The sequence below is a fragment of the Candoia aspera genome, chromosome 2 (genome assembly GCF_035149785.1).
Source record: "Candoia aspera isolate rCanAsp1 chromosome 2, rCanAsp1.hap2, whole genome shotgun sequence".
NCBI lineage: Eukaryota > Metazoa > Chordata > Lepidosauria > Squamata > Boidae > Candoia > Candoia aspera.
Genome location: NC_086154.1, coordinates 150,776,037 through 150,790,219, shown reverse-complemented (window position 1 = coordinate 150,790,219; position 14,183 = coordinate 150,776,037). Strand labels below are relative to the sequence as shown.

Here is a 14,183-nt window from a genome sequence, read left to right as displayed (position 1 = left end):
CTTCGAAACACCGGGGGTTGATTGGCTGCCCCCGCCCGACGCGTTTTGTATACGAAGCTCCTCCTATTCCCCTCTAATGGTGGCCTTCTCCCATCAGCGCTCTCGCTTTTCCACCTCCTGGTAGGTTTTTTACAGTACTTCTAAATTTGCATAAATCGACGTTTGAGTAGATCGAATACGTCCGTTGGAGGGGGCAAGAACGCGGAGCCGTTGTCATAGAAACCGGACAGCAACAGAGCTTGTCAAAAGAGGTGCGCGGGAAGCGGAGGGGGCGGCTATTATTTAAGTCTTAAACGAATGATTGGCGATACAGCTGATCTACTCCTGTTCCCAATTACAGGTCATTTTAATTTGCAAACCGTCCGTTCAAGAGGATTGTCCGGGAAGGCACGCTTCCTATCCCAGACAAGTGTACCTACTGGTCTAGTACTGTATTATTGGGGATCCTAACTCTGAACCACTGGGTCATTATGTTCAGGGAATCTCTAGCTCTTTACACCGGTCAGAACTTTATAACGTTGTTTTTGCAGCCTGCTACAGGTGCAACGATGCATAAAGTGGACATTCAGGCCGACCTCAGAGAGGCAGCTGCCATTGAAGCCCGCCGGAACCGGGAGAAGCAGAGGCAGAGCCGGATCTTCAATGCCCGATACCGTATAATGGGGGTAAGACTCCCGGAGCGGGTGTTGGGAAAATGGGTGCCTCTACTGGAAGCCCCAGAGAGGAGTTCATCAGAGATAGCAAGAAATTCATCTGCTTGCTAACCTTCCTGAATATGAACGTGGCTTTCCAGAGGAGTTACTCAGTGTTCAGTTCGGTGGAGTGCAACAGCAAGACAGTTATTACTGTATACTTTGATGTGACTGACATCTGAATAGAACCAGCAAATAATGTTTAATACTCACCCAGCAGACTAAGCAAGCATGATTTGAAATGGGTTTCTGATTCTACTCTAGAAAATACATGCCAATCCAGTTTACTGACTTGAATACAGTATTGTGGAAAACTGAGATGAGGGTTAAGAAAGAAACTCAATTTAAACCTCTGTGTAAAAGCAGTGAACGGAATCTATGTATCCCTTTTGGCTAGAGACCCCTAAAACTGTAAACCTACAAGCTTATGGTTGGGTTGCACTTTGAACAGAACAAATGAGTTTCTTCATGGCATGGAATTTGGATTTTGTTGGATTCAAACTCATTGAAATAATATATGAAGGAAATAGGGCTCCAGTTTTACCTTCAGTATCATGGATTTTCTTCAGCAAAGGATCGTTACCTTGTTGTGGTGCTGGAGCTTGAGCACCTCAATGATGCCATGAGCTAAACCATGAAGGGCCACCCAAGATGGGAAGGTCATGACAGAGAGGTCAGACTAAATGTGATCCCTGGGGAAGGTAATGGCAACCCACACCAGTATTCTTGCCGTGAAAACTAAATGGATCAGTACAACCAGAGATATGTCGGTATACCATTGGAAGATGAGACCCCCAGGTCGGAAGATGGTCAAAATGATACTGGGGAGGAACAGAGGATGAGTTCAACTAGCCCCAGACATGATGACGCAGCTAGCTCAAAGCTGAAAGGATGGCTAGCGGCCGACGGTGCTGGTGGTGAATGGCGAATCCGATGTTCTAAGGATCAACACACCATTGGAACCTGGAATGTAAGATCTATGAGCCAGGGCAAATTGGATGTGGTTATTGGTGAGATGTCAAGATTAAAGATAGACATTCTGGGCGTCAGTGAACTGAAATGGACTGGAATGGGCCACTTCACATCAGATGACCACCAGATCTACTACTGTGGACAAGAGGACCACAGAAGAAATGGAGTAGCCTTCATAATTAATAGTAAAGTGGCTAAAGCAGTGCTTGGATACAATCCAAAAAATGATAGAATGATCTCAATTCGAATTCAGGGCAAGCCATCTAACATCACAGTGATCCATATATACGCCCCAACCACAGATGCTGAAGAAGCTGAAATAGAGCAGTTCTATGAGGATCTGCAGCACCTACTGGACAACATGCCTAAAAGAGATGTTATTTTCATCATGGGAGACTGGAATGCTAAGGTGGGCAGTCAAATGACACCTGGAATTACAGGTAAGCATGGCCTGGGAGAACAAAACGAAGCAGGACATAGGCTGATAGAATTTTGCCAAGACAACTCACTCTGCATAACAAACACTCTCTTCCAGCAACCTAAGAGATGGCTTTATACATGGACTTCACCAGATGGACAACACCGAAATCAGATTGACTACATCCTTTGCAGACAAAGGTGGCAGACATCTATACAGTCGGTAAAAACAAGACCTGGAGCTGACTGTAGTTCTGATCACGAATTTCTTATTGCACAATTTAGGATCAGACTCAGGAGATTAGGGAAGACCCACAGATCAGCTAGATATGAGCTCACTAATATTCCTAAGGAATATGCAGTGGAGGTGAAGAATGGATTTAAGGGACTGGACTTAGTAGATAGGGTCCCGGAAGAACTATGGACAGAAGTCCGCAACATTGTTCAAGAGGCGGCAACAAAATACATCCCAAAGAAAGAGAAAACCAAGAAGGCAAAGTGGCTGTCTGCTGAGACACTAGAAGTAGCCCAAGAAAGAAGGAAAGCAAAAGGCAACAGTGATAGGGGGAGATATGTCCAATTAAATGCAAAATTCCAGAGGTTAGCCAGAAGAGATAAGGAATTATTTTTAAACAAGCAATGCACGGAAGTGGAAGAAGACAATAGAATAGGAAGGACAAGAGACCTCTTCCAGAAAATTAGAACCATCGGAGGTAAATTCCAGGCCAAAATGGGTATGATCAAAAACAAAGATGGCAAGGACCTAACAGAAGAAGAAGAGATCAAGAAAAGGTGGCAAGAATATACGGAAGACCTGTATAGGAAGGATAACAATATCGGGGATAGCTTTGATGGTGTGGTTAGTGAACTAGAGCCAGACATCCTGAAGGGTGAGGTTGAATGGGCCTTAAGAAGCATTGCTAATAACAAGGCAGCAGGAGACGACGGCATCCCAGCTGAACTGTTCAAAATCTTGCGAGATGATGCTGTCAAGGTAATGCATGCTATATGCCAGCAAATTTGGAAAACACAAGAATGGCCATCCGACTGGAAAAAATCAACTTATATCCCCATACCAAAAAAGGGAAACACTAAAGAATGTTCAAACTATCAAACAGTGGCACTCATTTCACATGCCAGTAAGGTAATGCTCAAGATCCTGCAAGGTAGACTTCAGCAATTCATGGAGCGAGAATTACGAGATGTACAAGCTGGGTTTAGAAAAGGCAAAGGAACTAGGGACCAAATTACCAATATCCGCTGGATAATGGAAAAAGCCAGGGAGTATCAGAAAAACATCTATTTCTGTTTTATTGACTATTCTAAAGCCTTTGACTGTGTGGACCATAACAAATTGTGGCAAGTTCTTAGCGGTATGGGGATACCAAGTCATCTTGTATGCCTCCTGAAGAATCTGTATAACGACCAAGTAGCAACAGTAAGAACAGACCACAGAACAACGGACTGGTTTAAGATTGGGAAAGGAGTACGGCAGGGCTGTATACTCTCAGCCTACCTATTCAACTTGTATGCAGAACACATCATGCGACGTGCTGGGCTTGAGGAATCCAAGGCTGGGGTTAAAATTGCTGGAAGAAACATCAACAATCTCAGATATGCAGATGATACCACTTTGATGGCTGAAAGCGAAGAGGAACTGAGGAGCCTTATGATGAAGGTGAAAGAAGAAAGTGCAAAAGCTGGCTTGCAGCTAAACCTCAAAAAAACCAAGATTATGACAACCAGCTTGATTGATAACTGGCAAATAGAGGGAGAAAATGTAGAAGCAGTGAAAGACTTTGTATTTCTAGGTGCAAAGATTACTGCAGATGCTGACTGCAGTCAGGAAATCAGAAGACGCTTGATCCTTGGGAGAAGAGCAATGACAAATCTCGATAAAATAGTTAAGAGCAGAGACATCACACTGACAACAAAGGTCCGCATAGTTAAAGCAATGGTGTTCCCCGTAGTAACATATGGCTGCGAGAGCTGGCCCATAAGGAAGGCTGAGAGAAGGAAGATCGATGCTTTGGAACTGTGGTGTTGGAGGAAAATTCTGAGAGTGCCTTGGACCGCAAGAAGATCAAACCAGTCCATCCTCCAGGAAATAAAGCCAGACTGCTCACTTGAGGGAATGATATTAAAGGCAAAACTGAAATATTTTGGCCACCTAATGAGAAGACAGGACACCCTGGAGAAGATGCTGATGCTGGGGAGAGTGGAGGGCAAAAGGAAGAGGGGCCGACCAAGGGCAAGGTGGATGGATGATATTCTAGAGGTGACGGACTCGTCCCTGGGGGAGCTGGGGGTGTTGACAGCCGACAGGAAGCTCTGGCTTGGGCTGGTCCATGAAGTCACGAAGAGTCGGAAGCGACTAAACGAATAAACAACAACAAATCATGAAATTTAATGTAAACTTAATTACTTGAAATACTGTATATCTCCACAAAATCAGTGTAATAAAAAGCAGAGACTAGGTTGACACACAGCATTAAGTGATTGTTTAATCAGGATTATTGAATAAACTACAACTGGTGGGGTTCATGGAACTCTTAAGCCAAAACGAAACATTTTCTATTTTTCTTTATGCCACAAAACTGGCACTTGAGGAGGTTTCATTAGAAACAGTAAAGAAACTTGAAATTTTGAAATACACTAAAGCAAGAGGCAAGAGATTAAAACCTAATTCACCACCACCACCAGCGAAAACATTGGTTATAAGTCAGGCCCAATGTGTTCTTGCTGAGCAAAATTCTGATGGTGATGAGAAATGTAGCAGGGTGATTCTAGATGATCTGGGAGAGTAGGCAGATTCATGGGAGGAGGTTAGAACTACCATTTTTGGACTGCCAAAATCCAGATTTATTTATTTAGCAAACTTTTGGGTGGTAAACAAAAGTACAATACTATAAAACAATGTAAAACAATAAACAAATAAAAAATAAACAAAGGTAAAGCCCCAATCACCATCTACCAGCCACCCCATGTCAGCTCTGTCAACATCCTGGCCCCTGTACCTGGGGGGAAAGCCAGGTCTTTACTGCTTTCCTGAAGGCCAACCCAGCTGTTCACTACTGCCAGATACATATGGCCCTAGAGAAGGCAAGCCTTCAGGTTTCCTGCTTCTTAGCCATTTTGGCCTTTAAAGTAATACATGCAAAGTTTTTTTCTCATCAAACTTAAGTCATAGGGACTTTGTGGACATGCCCATCTAGTTGCTATTGTTTTCTAACCCACCTGTGGAAGTGGTTTGATGTTGCCTTCTCCTAGGATGTGTTTTAAATTTGAAATGTTTCTGTCAAGGGTCTTGCGGCTGTATTTTGAACTAATTGAAGTTCAGGAACACAAGATCTTATTTTGCCATAATATATGGCTTTTAAGGTACCTTTGTTTTCACAGTAGTTGGATGAGGTGGGAGGGGAGCATCCCATTTGCTGAGGAAATTGCTCCACCTTATTGTGCTATTAACCTGCATGGTCAATAATGTCCCTTGCCCTCAAGGTGGACAAAGAAGGCTTGAAGAGGCAGGTGGAAGAGCGGAAACTGAGAGAGAATACAGAGAAGAAACGAGAGGAAGCTTTTGGTAAGCTTGTCTGGTCTACTGTATTGAACCTGTCCCACACTCTCGGTTAATTCCAGGGGAAAGCATGAGTGGCAATCATTGGCAAAGTGAAATTTGTTAACTCATTAGAGCAGTGGACGAATCATACTGACTGACGTCCTGTACATGAGTCTATGAGCGTTCCACTGAACTTGTCGGATTTACTTTTGAGTAGCCATGTATAGGGTTATGGTAGAAGCCTTCTTAAGAAAAGAAGATGCTAGTGATAGCTGGGGAAACTAGGTACAATAGACCCACTCCTCTATCCTTTTTACCAATAAAGCTGGGGAAAAGTCTCCTGAAATGGATTGCTGGAGAAAATGAGCAGAGCTCTTTCCCCATCCTACTTCCAGAAGTCTCTGCCCATCCATTAGGATGTGGAAGTGAGTTCTCTCTCTGGATCCAGACCCTTAGGATAGGTAGTGTCATCTGCAGGGATCTCAGGGCTGGGCCTTCTGGGTGGTTGCCCACCTTCTCCGGAACAGCATTCCCCCTGATACTAGGCAGGCTCCAACTCTTTCAGCTTTCTGCAGAGCGGTTAAGACATGTCTTGTCTTTTTCTGTGGGCAGTTGAGGCCTGAGAAGTTACATTTATTTTGTTTCCTCCTGTAGATGAATGTCTTTTTCAGTGTTGGGAAATTTATGCTGATACGATTGTATATTGTTTTAACCTTATTCTTGGTTGTAGGTCTGCCATGATTCCTTGGGTTGTAGCCAAGTAGTGATGCCCTTCCATAGCACCAAGTGCAGGGCTTCCTCCAAAGATCTTAAAATACAGACTGGTATGTCCTGGCAGAGATATTTCAATAGTGAAATGTCAACAATTCCAAGTGCCCTGGCAAGTAGACAATTGAACCCCAAGACTTTAGAGCCTTAAGTTAACAGTACCATAAAGTATACTGTATTATTGAAGAGCCATGCATTCAGGAAATAATAAATAGATAAAATTCACTTGAGTTACTGGACATTTATCTTACCTTCAAGTATCAGCATTGTTTTTCTGTTGGAGCCAATGTTGTAATAGGGACAGCCTGAGTTGACTGGTTATGGTTTTAGAACCAGATTGTATGGGGAGAAGGGTGAATGAAATAATGTTAAACTCAGTTTCAGACATATAAATCTGACTCCACAAAGCACTGTTACATCTATACTAAAGTTCTGGATTGCAAATCTCCAAAAACTAGAAGAATAGTTCTGAAATTTGTGAGGTGGTTTCTATAGAATCACAGAGCTGGAAGGGACCTTTCAGAAAATTAAGGCTCTTTTAAGATAGTAGTTACACACTGCATTTAATATAGCTTTACATTATCCATAGAGTCTATTTCCTATAGATAAGACCCATCTCTAATATTTATTCAACAATATCCTTAGTAAAGTTCCTGTGCAGCATTAATTTAATAGCTTTCTCCTTATTCTTATCCTTTAGCTTTTGTTTCCTTATTCACTCAATAGCAGCAGCATTATTTGTAGCCTGCCCCATAGCAAAAATAATTCTTCATGAATTATAAACCAAAAGACAATAAAATACAATAATTAACACAGAGAGGGAAGACATTAGGCAATGAAAAGATGGAGGAGCCTGCTTAAAGTGGCAATTCCTTGGGTGAGGTGCCATAAGATGAAATGCCCTTTCTTTTGTAACAACCTCCCTACCTTCATATTATCAGGAAAAGTAATTCAAAGTGCCCTGGCAAGTAGACAAGAGGGAAAAACATCCTTTAGATACTTGGGTCTCAACCATTCAGGGCTGTAAAGATCAGCAAGGACAAATAAGATTGAGTTTGAATTTCACGTAACATAGTCCATCAGCACCAATTAACATGACTATATTTAACCATACTAAATCAATATACTAAACCAAAACAAACCACATTATGACTTAATGTGAGGGCCCAATTAATACAGTGTAGTTTTGCTTTATCACTGTGGTTTGTAAATCATGGTTTATGATTTAGTGTAGGGATGAGCAACTCCTGAGTGGTTGTAGTCAGCATCCCTATCTCTGGAATTTGCTCGGGAAACCATGTAGATAGTGTAATCCCTGTATATGTGGGTGAAATTTTCTGCCATTTGGGGAGGGGGGCTGAGGTTAAGTGTGGTAGAGGGATAGAAATCTCTCAGCATTCACCCCTACAGACAGCAAAAAATCAGCCTGAAATAATGCAAGCAGAATTCAGTCATGCTGTCTCAGGATGCAGATTTAGTGTGATGGTCTGATTTAGTACAATTTAGTGTGTTTTCTGAACCCATCCTTTGAAGTAGGCCTGGAAACCAACTGTAAGTCAGTACAGCTGCCGAAGTAATAAGGAGTAAACAAAGTCACCCTTTGCATGGAAACAGGAAGTCATTAACGAAGGATCTATCAGTAACACCCTTACTGTATCGAAAATGAAGCAATTAGAGGCAGACACTGTATAAAGAAAGCTTCTAATGATGATGAACAGTAGCTGTGGAATGCCTAAACTGTGACTGGATTTATGCGACATACTTAAGCTTCATTAATTTGACTTCATTAAGATTTTTTTTGTGTGGCTTACTATGTTATCTGAACCCAGCCAATGTGATTGGTTTATATTGTTGGGCTAATTGGGTAATTATGCTTATCCAATATATTAACATATGGATAAGTTAACCATAGGCAAGTATAATATGTGAAAACTTGTCAATTCAAGCTGGATAGGATCTTGCTACAATTGCAGTATAAGCCCAAAATTTCTACAAATCTATATAGAAAACTGGATGCAATAATTTTGGCAATGAGACCATCTAGATGCAATCCTTGAGGAAAAAATATTCTGCAATAGAAGCCAAAAATAATAGCTGCCAAACTATTTTGCCTAGTGTTGCAGTGAAATGTCTGCAAGAAAACAACAAGGCTCAGAGAGCACCAAGGACTCCACAGTTCAACCCTGAGCTACAAATATTCACTTCAATTGGTATTTAAAATGAGCGATCAGGCAAACAGATTCTGTATGTTTGGGGGTTTGTGCTTTTTCCTTTCCACACAGTTTGGGTTCTCTTGCTGCTGCATTTTCATTAATCTGGTGCAGTGTATCCTCACCCACCAACCCCCCCCCCCACTCCGAAGGCATCCTGTCTTATTTCAGGTGGGCATGTGGCACAACTTGGGCAGTGCTTAGGACTGTCCTAAGCTCTTTTGTACAGATGCAGACAGGGTGCAGTGTGACAAGATTGCCCAGATGCTGGAGGAAGAGGAGCACCAGCGGAAGAAACAGTTGTCCCGGGACCTGGTAGAGTTCCGTGAGCGGGAGCAACAGCCTTCTATGCGGCGGGAGTGGGACATCCATGACCCAGAGGTGGTATGCAAAGGGCAGCCGGCCCGCGTGAGCGATGATGACCCGCGCTGTGGCCCTTCTAGCATGCAGCGCTTTGCTGGTGAGGATCTGAATGCGGTTGCCCGCCACAGACTGCAGAAGGAGCAGAACAAGCATGCGTTGGAGGAGCAGAGGGCTGAACGGAATAAGGGACTTGCTGATCAGAAATATGCAGGTATGTTTGGATTGGGGAATGAGAGGTGGAGCTGTTCTGAGGATGAATTGCACAGGCACAGGAGCTCAACAAAGGGAAAACTGCTCTGCAGCTGCTACCATGAAAAACAACATCCACCTGCTCCCTGTGTTGGCCCCGCCAAAAACCATTTGGGTGTAAGAGGAAAAGAACAATATCCGCATCTCTAATTCACTCATAGGTGTAATCAAGTGGGGGGTACCTTGATAGACTGTCTTGTATTGCACCTATTTTACTCTCCCCCCCCCACAAACCCTGCAGATCATCTGGAAGGCAGAAAAAGAATTGAACTGGATTTGCGAGCCCTGGAGCTGGCACAATTAGAGGAAGAATGTCGCAGATCTAAAGCCATGGCGGTAGCAGACTTTAATCGAGCGCAGGTACGTTTGGATTCCCATAGCCATTTCTCTATACCATGACCCAGAGTACTGCCTCGAGAAAGGTGGAAGTTTGAAGATTTCATGCCCCTGCCGCACCCCAGTGGCTGACTAAGGGTGTGGGTTAAGGGAATGCCGGCCTTCAGAGCCCATCTCCTTTCTTTTGCCCCGAACCAGGCCGCAGAGGTTGCAGAGCAGCAGCGTCTCTCGCAGCAGCGTGAGCAGGACGACAACTACGTTGAAATTCACAACCATCTGACTGGCAACATCCTGTCAGAAGACCCCAACACTGCCAAAAGCTTCTTGGAGCCACATCGTGTGATTACTGACCGCTGGAAGGGGATGAGCCCAGAGCAGCTGCAGGCTGTGTGGAAAAAGCAGAAGGAACAGTGCAGGGAAAATGAGGTGAAGGATGCAGGGGGTGGGGAGCTGCAGAGAGTTGGTTACACGGCTTGAGAATTAGGGCTTGGGCATTCCTGGGGAGGAATGAAAGCAAACGGGTAATGGGTACACAGAGTGTTTGCGTTAGCCAGGGCACGCTCCAGTCCAGGCTAACAATTGCTTATCAATGCAAGACAGGAGAGGAGAATTTTGTTCTGTCATTGCCCCATGAACATTCTCAGAAGGCGCGGGTTGTTCTAAGATCTTGATGGGTGTGACCGTTCCTTTGTTTCCCTCCTTCCAGGTTGTCCTGGGAGGGGAGAGAGCTTCTGACAGACATACAAGTTTCTTGCAAGGAGGCTTCAAACTTGGGCTGAGGGGTTGAAGTAATCCTGGAGTTGCAATTTTCTCATCCGTATTTTAGGACAAAGTTATGTCATCTCGAGCAGGGTTTCTCAACTTTGGCAACCTTAAGATGTGTGGACTGGCTGGGCAATTCTGAGAGTTGAAGTCTACGCATCTTAAAGTTGCCAAGGTTGAGAAACCCTGCTCAAGACAGTTTCTTGAAACACACAGTCTACTTGACTTGTGACTTTACAATTGAGGAAAAGGGATGGAGGAAGATGAGCCTAACAATAGTGTCTCTGCAGTAACAGGTCTTTTTCCTTACAATTGTTTCTTGGCAAGAATATGATCTTGGAAAGGTCCTCATTTAGAGTATATTATCTTTTCCTTTCCCCGAGCCTTGCATGAGTATATTTCCTCTGCCCGTGCTGGTGAATTGTACAAGAGGGCTGGTGGCCAAACTTGGAAGCTGCCTAAAACATTCTTCCAAGTGTTGGAAAGTGCTTTGAGCATACTCTATCTCAGTGAATCCTTACAAAAGCCCAGTAGGTCTGTGTGAGCTCCATATGAACATGTGGCAATATGGGATAGACGTTGAGAGTGCAACAGCTTGCTTATATGTCCTGCTTCAGTTTGTGGCACACTGAAGTTTTGAAGCAAGGAGTGCACACCCACCCTTCCTGTGTATCTGTTCTCACATTTCATGTGTCCCTTTCTCCCCCTGGCAGAGACTTCGACAGGCGGAAAGGCAATGGGATGCTGAGTGGGGCAGGCAGAGGGAACTGGCTGCTCATGTGGCCATGCAGATGGAGGAGGAGGAGCAGAATTTCCGCATGCAGCTGAGGAAGAGCCTGGATGCTTACAACCAGGAACTGGCTGATGCACAGAAATCAAAGTAAGTTGTCCAGAGATAAAACACGACACAGGAGCGTGAGAGGCCCTTTCCTGGATTCAAGGTAGCCTAGAGGGCAAGAGAATGGGAAATTGACAAGATGTCAGAGGATGGGAGCTCAGCAAGCACAGAGGAGTGTCCCTGAACTACTATTTGGCACGCTCTAGGTTCCTTCAATTAAGCAGCGCCATCTGAAAGGTCCCTGGAGGTGTGCCTTTTCTGTCACAGCGCCTGCCCTCTGGAATGAGCTTCCCCAAGATCCAGATGGCCCCCACCTTGCTGGCATTTCAGAGGGCCTCAAAGACCTTTGGCAAGGGTGATTTAAAAGCCCCTCTAGGTCTTGTGGGTTTGTTTTTCTGCCTGTCCGGTTTGCTATCTTTTATTCCTTCTTGTTTATTCCTACATTGTTTTATAATGATGTTTACTTGTGAACCACCTAGATTCATTGGGAGGTATACAGATCTAATTAATAATAATAATTGTAATTGTAATTATAATAATAATTTGGCTCCAAAATTAAGCTGCAGATGGAAAGCTGAGTGCTGAAAAAGCAGGCAGACCTGGAAGTGAAACACTCATTTTCATACCTTTCTGATAGTTTTTTCAGGGCTGCCTTTTGAATTAACTATGCTGCTCAGAGCTGCCTAAAAAACCCCACCTTCTCAGCTGGCACCAGGTTGCTATCTGTAGTTACTCAGAGTCATAGAAATGCATTGTACACACATCTGTTTTTTATATATTCCTAGATTAAATTCTGTCACTGAAGGATTTCAGCCCTGGGACAAATGAGGTGATAATCTTCCCCATATAATCTGACTACATTATTTTCTTTGACAGCTTACGACATCTGGAGAAAGAAGTCTACACCAATGCACCTACAGCCCACTATTATTTACAGTTTAACGCTAGCAGCCGCTGATGGAAGATGCAGCTGGCAGGAGTTTTGGTATGCAAAGTAGATTTTCTTATGGAAAAAGGAAGCCCCCTAAGTGGCTATAGAAGAGAGATACCAGAAATGAAAGCTAGTCTGGGCCTGTTTCAACGTGATCATATAGAGCTTTGAAATTTGAAACATTACACAAAAGCCCTTACGGATATATCCCATCTTCAGAGAATCAAACCTTCTAGTACCTATAGTCTAGTGATTTCATTCGTAATAGTTTGCTCATCATCTGTATGACAAACAAGAGCCACTGTATGATCAAAGCTATCTTAGTATCTCACAGGGTTCACTTCTGGCTCTCACATGGGGGTATTTTATTTATTTTATTTTTATCCCACCTTAATCCTGGGTTAAGTACTTGGTTTATGTTTAGTTGCATCTGCAACAAGCCCAAATGACATCTGTGTGGTGACAATATTATCCTGCAAATGCTGCAATTGTACACTTATGTATCAGCTTGCAGGATACAAGTTGTAGCATTCCATTATGATGCATGTTTTGTCATCCAGGCTTATGCTCACAGTACAGGTAGTTCTCATTTAGCAACTGCAGTTGGGACTGGCAGCTCTGTGTTAAGTGAAGCAATCGCTAAGTGGGAAATCAAGTGACTGCTTTTCTTTTCCCCATTCCCCTGCCCTTTACCTGGATAGCCAGCTTGAAACTGACAAGACTAATCAGTTTCACACCTTGTTTGCCTCCTAACCAACCCCCTGCCCTTTGGAATACTCATACACACACACCCCTTGCTGAGATAATTAGCTAAAAGCAAATTAATTTGTGTATTTACATTCATTGGAGGGGAAGGGATTACAAGAAAGCAAGCAGGCACATAATGGGGAATGCACATTGAAAGGAATGCGGTGGCACTGGCAGTACGCACTACACACACAGCCCGGTGCATTCCCCATTGTGTGCCTGCTTACTCTCTTGTAATCCCTTCCTCTCCAATCTCTCCACAATACAAGGGGGGAAAAGAGAAAAACAACAGGCACAGGACAACACTGACTGTAATGGCAATCACGTGACTGAGGGAAGCTGCAACAGTTGTAAATGTAGGCATTGGTTGTAGTTATTTTTTTCAGCACTGTTATAACTTCAAATGGTTGCTGAATGAGGCAGTTGGGAAGCAAGGACTACCTGTATATGAAAATAAGGTGAAGCCTGGAACCCAGCAAGTCACTGTGACCCAGAGAAGCCACCACTCATTCTTTTCAAAGAGAAAAGCAATAGAACCTGATGTGAAACTTTCCTGATCGGACTTGAGTTTTATTTCAAAAGGGGATATAGGCAGTCCTCGCTTAACAACTGCAATTGGCACCAGAATTTAGGTTGCTAAGTGATGTGGTCACTAAGAGAGGCATCACATTTTATGACCATTTTTACCATGGCTGATAAGCAAATCACTGCGGTTGTTAAGTGAATCAATGGTTCTCTAGTGATTTGGCTTGTTGGAAGCTGGTTGGGTGGGCCATGAATCATGATCACATGACCACAGGGATGGTGCAACAGTCATAACTTCAAGGACGGGTCGTAACTTTTTTAGCCCTATCATATCTCCGAACCGTTGTTAAATGAATGGTTATTAAGTGGGGACTACCTGTACAGCTGAACCAAGGCTGGAATTTTCCTGCCATACTCAAATTTTGGAACTTTCCTTCCAACTGCTGTTCTTCCTTCTCTGGCCCCCCTTTCCAGGTTTCCATTGCATTTGGTTATCTTGAGACATTTTATTCTCAAGATAACTGTCTTCTTTATGAAAGAAATGAAAAATACATAAGCAGAGTCACAGCTGAGGAAAGTCATAAGACCTAAAAGCTATGGCTTCATACACATCACAAAAACCAAATGTATGCAACCTTTGTTGCCATATAACTTTTAAATGGCATTTTGGAGAGGCCACATCAGAAAGACTGAAAAATGGGGCAAAGCTGCACAGATTTTGAAAATGACTCAGCAGAAGCATATTGAACCTGGCCCTTCTTTGCTCTTCATTAAAGCAGCCTGACTCTTTTCAGCCTTCAGCACAAGCATGAAA

The 14,183-nt window shown here is 43.5% G+C and overlaps 1 protein-coding gene across 3 annotated transcripts; it reads left to right on the top strand.

Annotated features, from left to right (window-relative positions):
• The first annotated feature begins 61 nt into the window (after positions 1–61).
• Positions 62–13,396, top strand: RIBC1 (RIB43A domain with coiled-coils 1). Of its 3 annotated transcripts, none has more exons than XM_063294278.1 (8): positions 62–120; positions 531–665; positions 5,583–5,664; positions 8,848–9,192; positions 9,472–9,590; positions 9,765–9,992; positions 11,042–11,208; positions 12,043–13,396. In XM_063294278.1, the coding sequence occupies exons 2-8, from the start codon at positions 549–551 to the stop codon at positions 12,122–12,124; spliced, it is 1,140 nt and encodes a 379-aa protein (XP_063150348.1). In that variant the 5' UTR covers positions 62–120; positions 531–548; the 3' UTR covers positions 12,125–13,396. The 3 variants fall into 3 exon arrangements, with proteins under 3 accessions (XP_063150348.1, XP_063150346.1, XP_063150345.1); XM_063294276.1 differs by lacking the exon at positions 62–120 and adding an exon at positions 132–251; XM_063294275.1 differs by lacking the exon at positions 62–120 and adding an exon at positions 132–340.
• Positions 13,397–14,183: the final 787 nt, after the last annotated feature.

Bases quoted from the DNA above. Each gene is read 5' to 3' on its own strand.
- RIBC1 (XM_063294278.1), top strand. From the start codon at position 549: ATGCATAAAGTGGACATTCAGGCCGACCTCAGAGAGGCAGCTGCCATT. The intron at 9,193-9,471 runs GTATGTTTGGAT...CAAACCCTGCAG, and splicing joins TGCTGATCAGAAATATGCAG to ATCATCTGGAAGGCAGAAAA. The intron at 11,209-12,042 runs GTAAGTTGTCCA...TTTCTTTGACAG, and splicing joins GCTGATGCACAGAAATCAAA to CTTACGACATCTGGAGAAAG.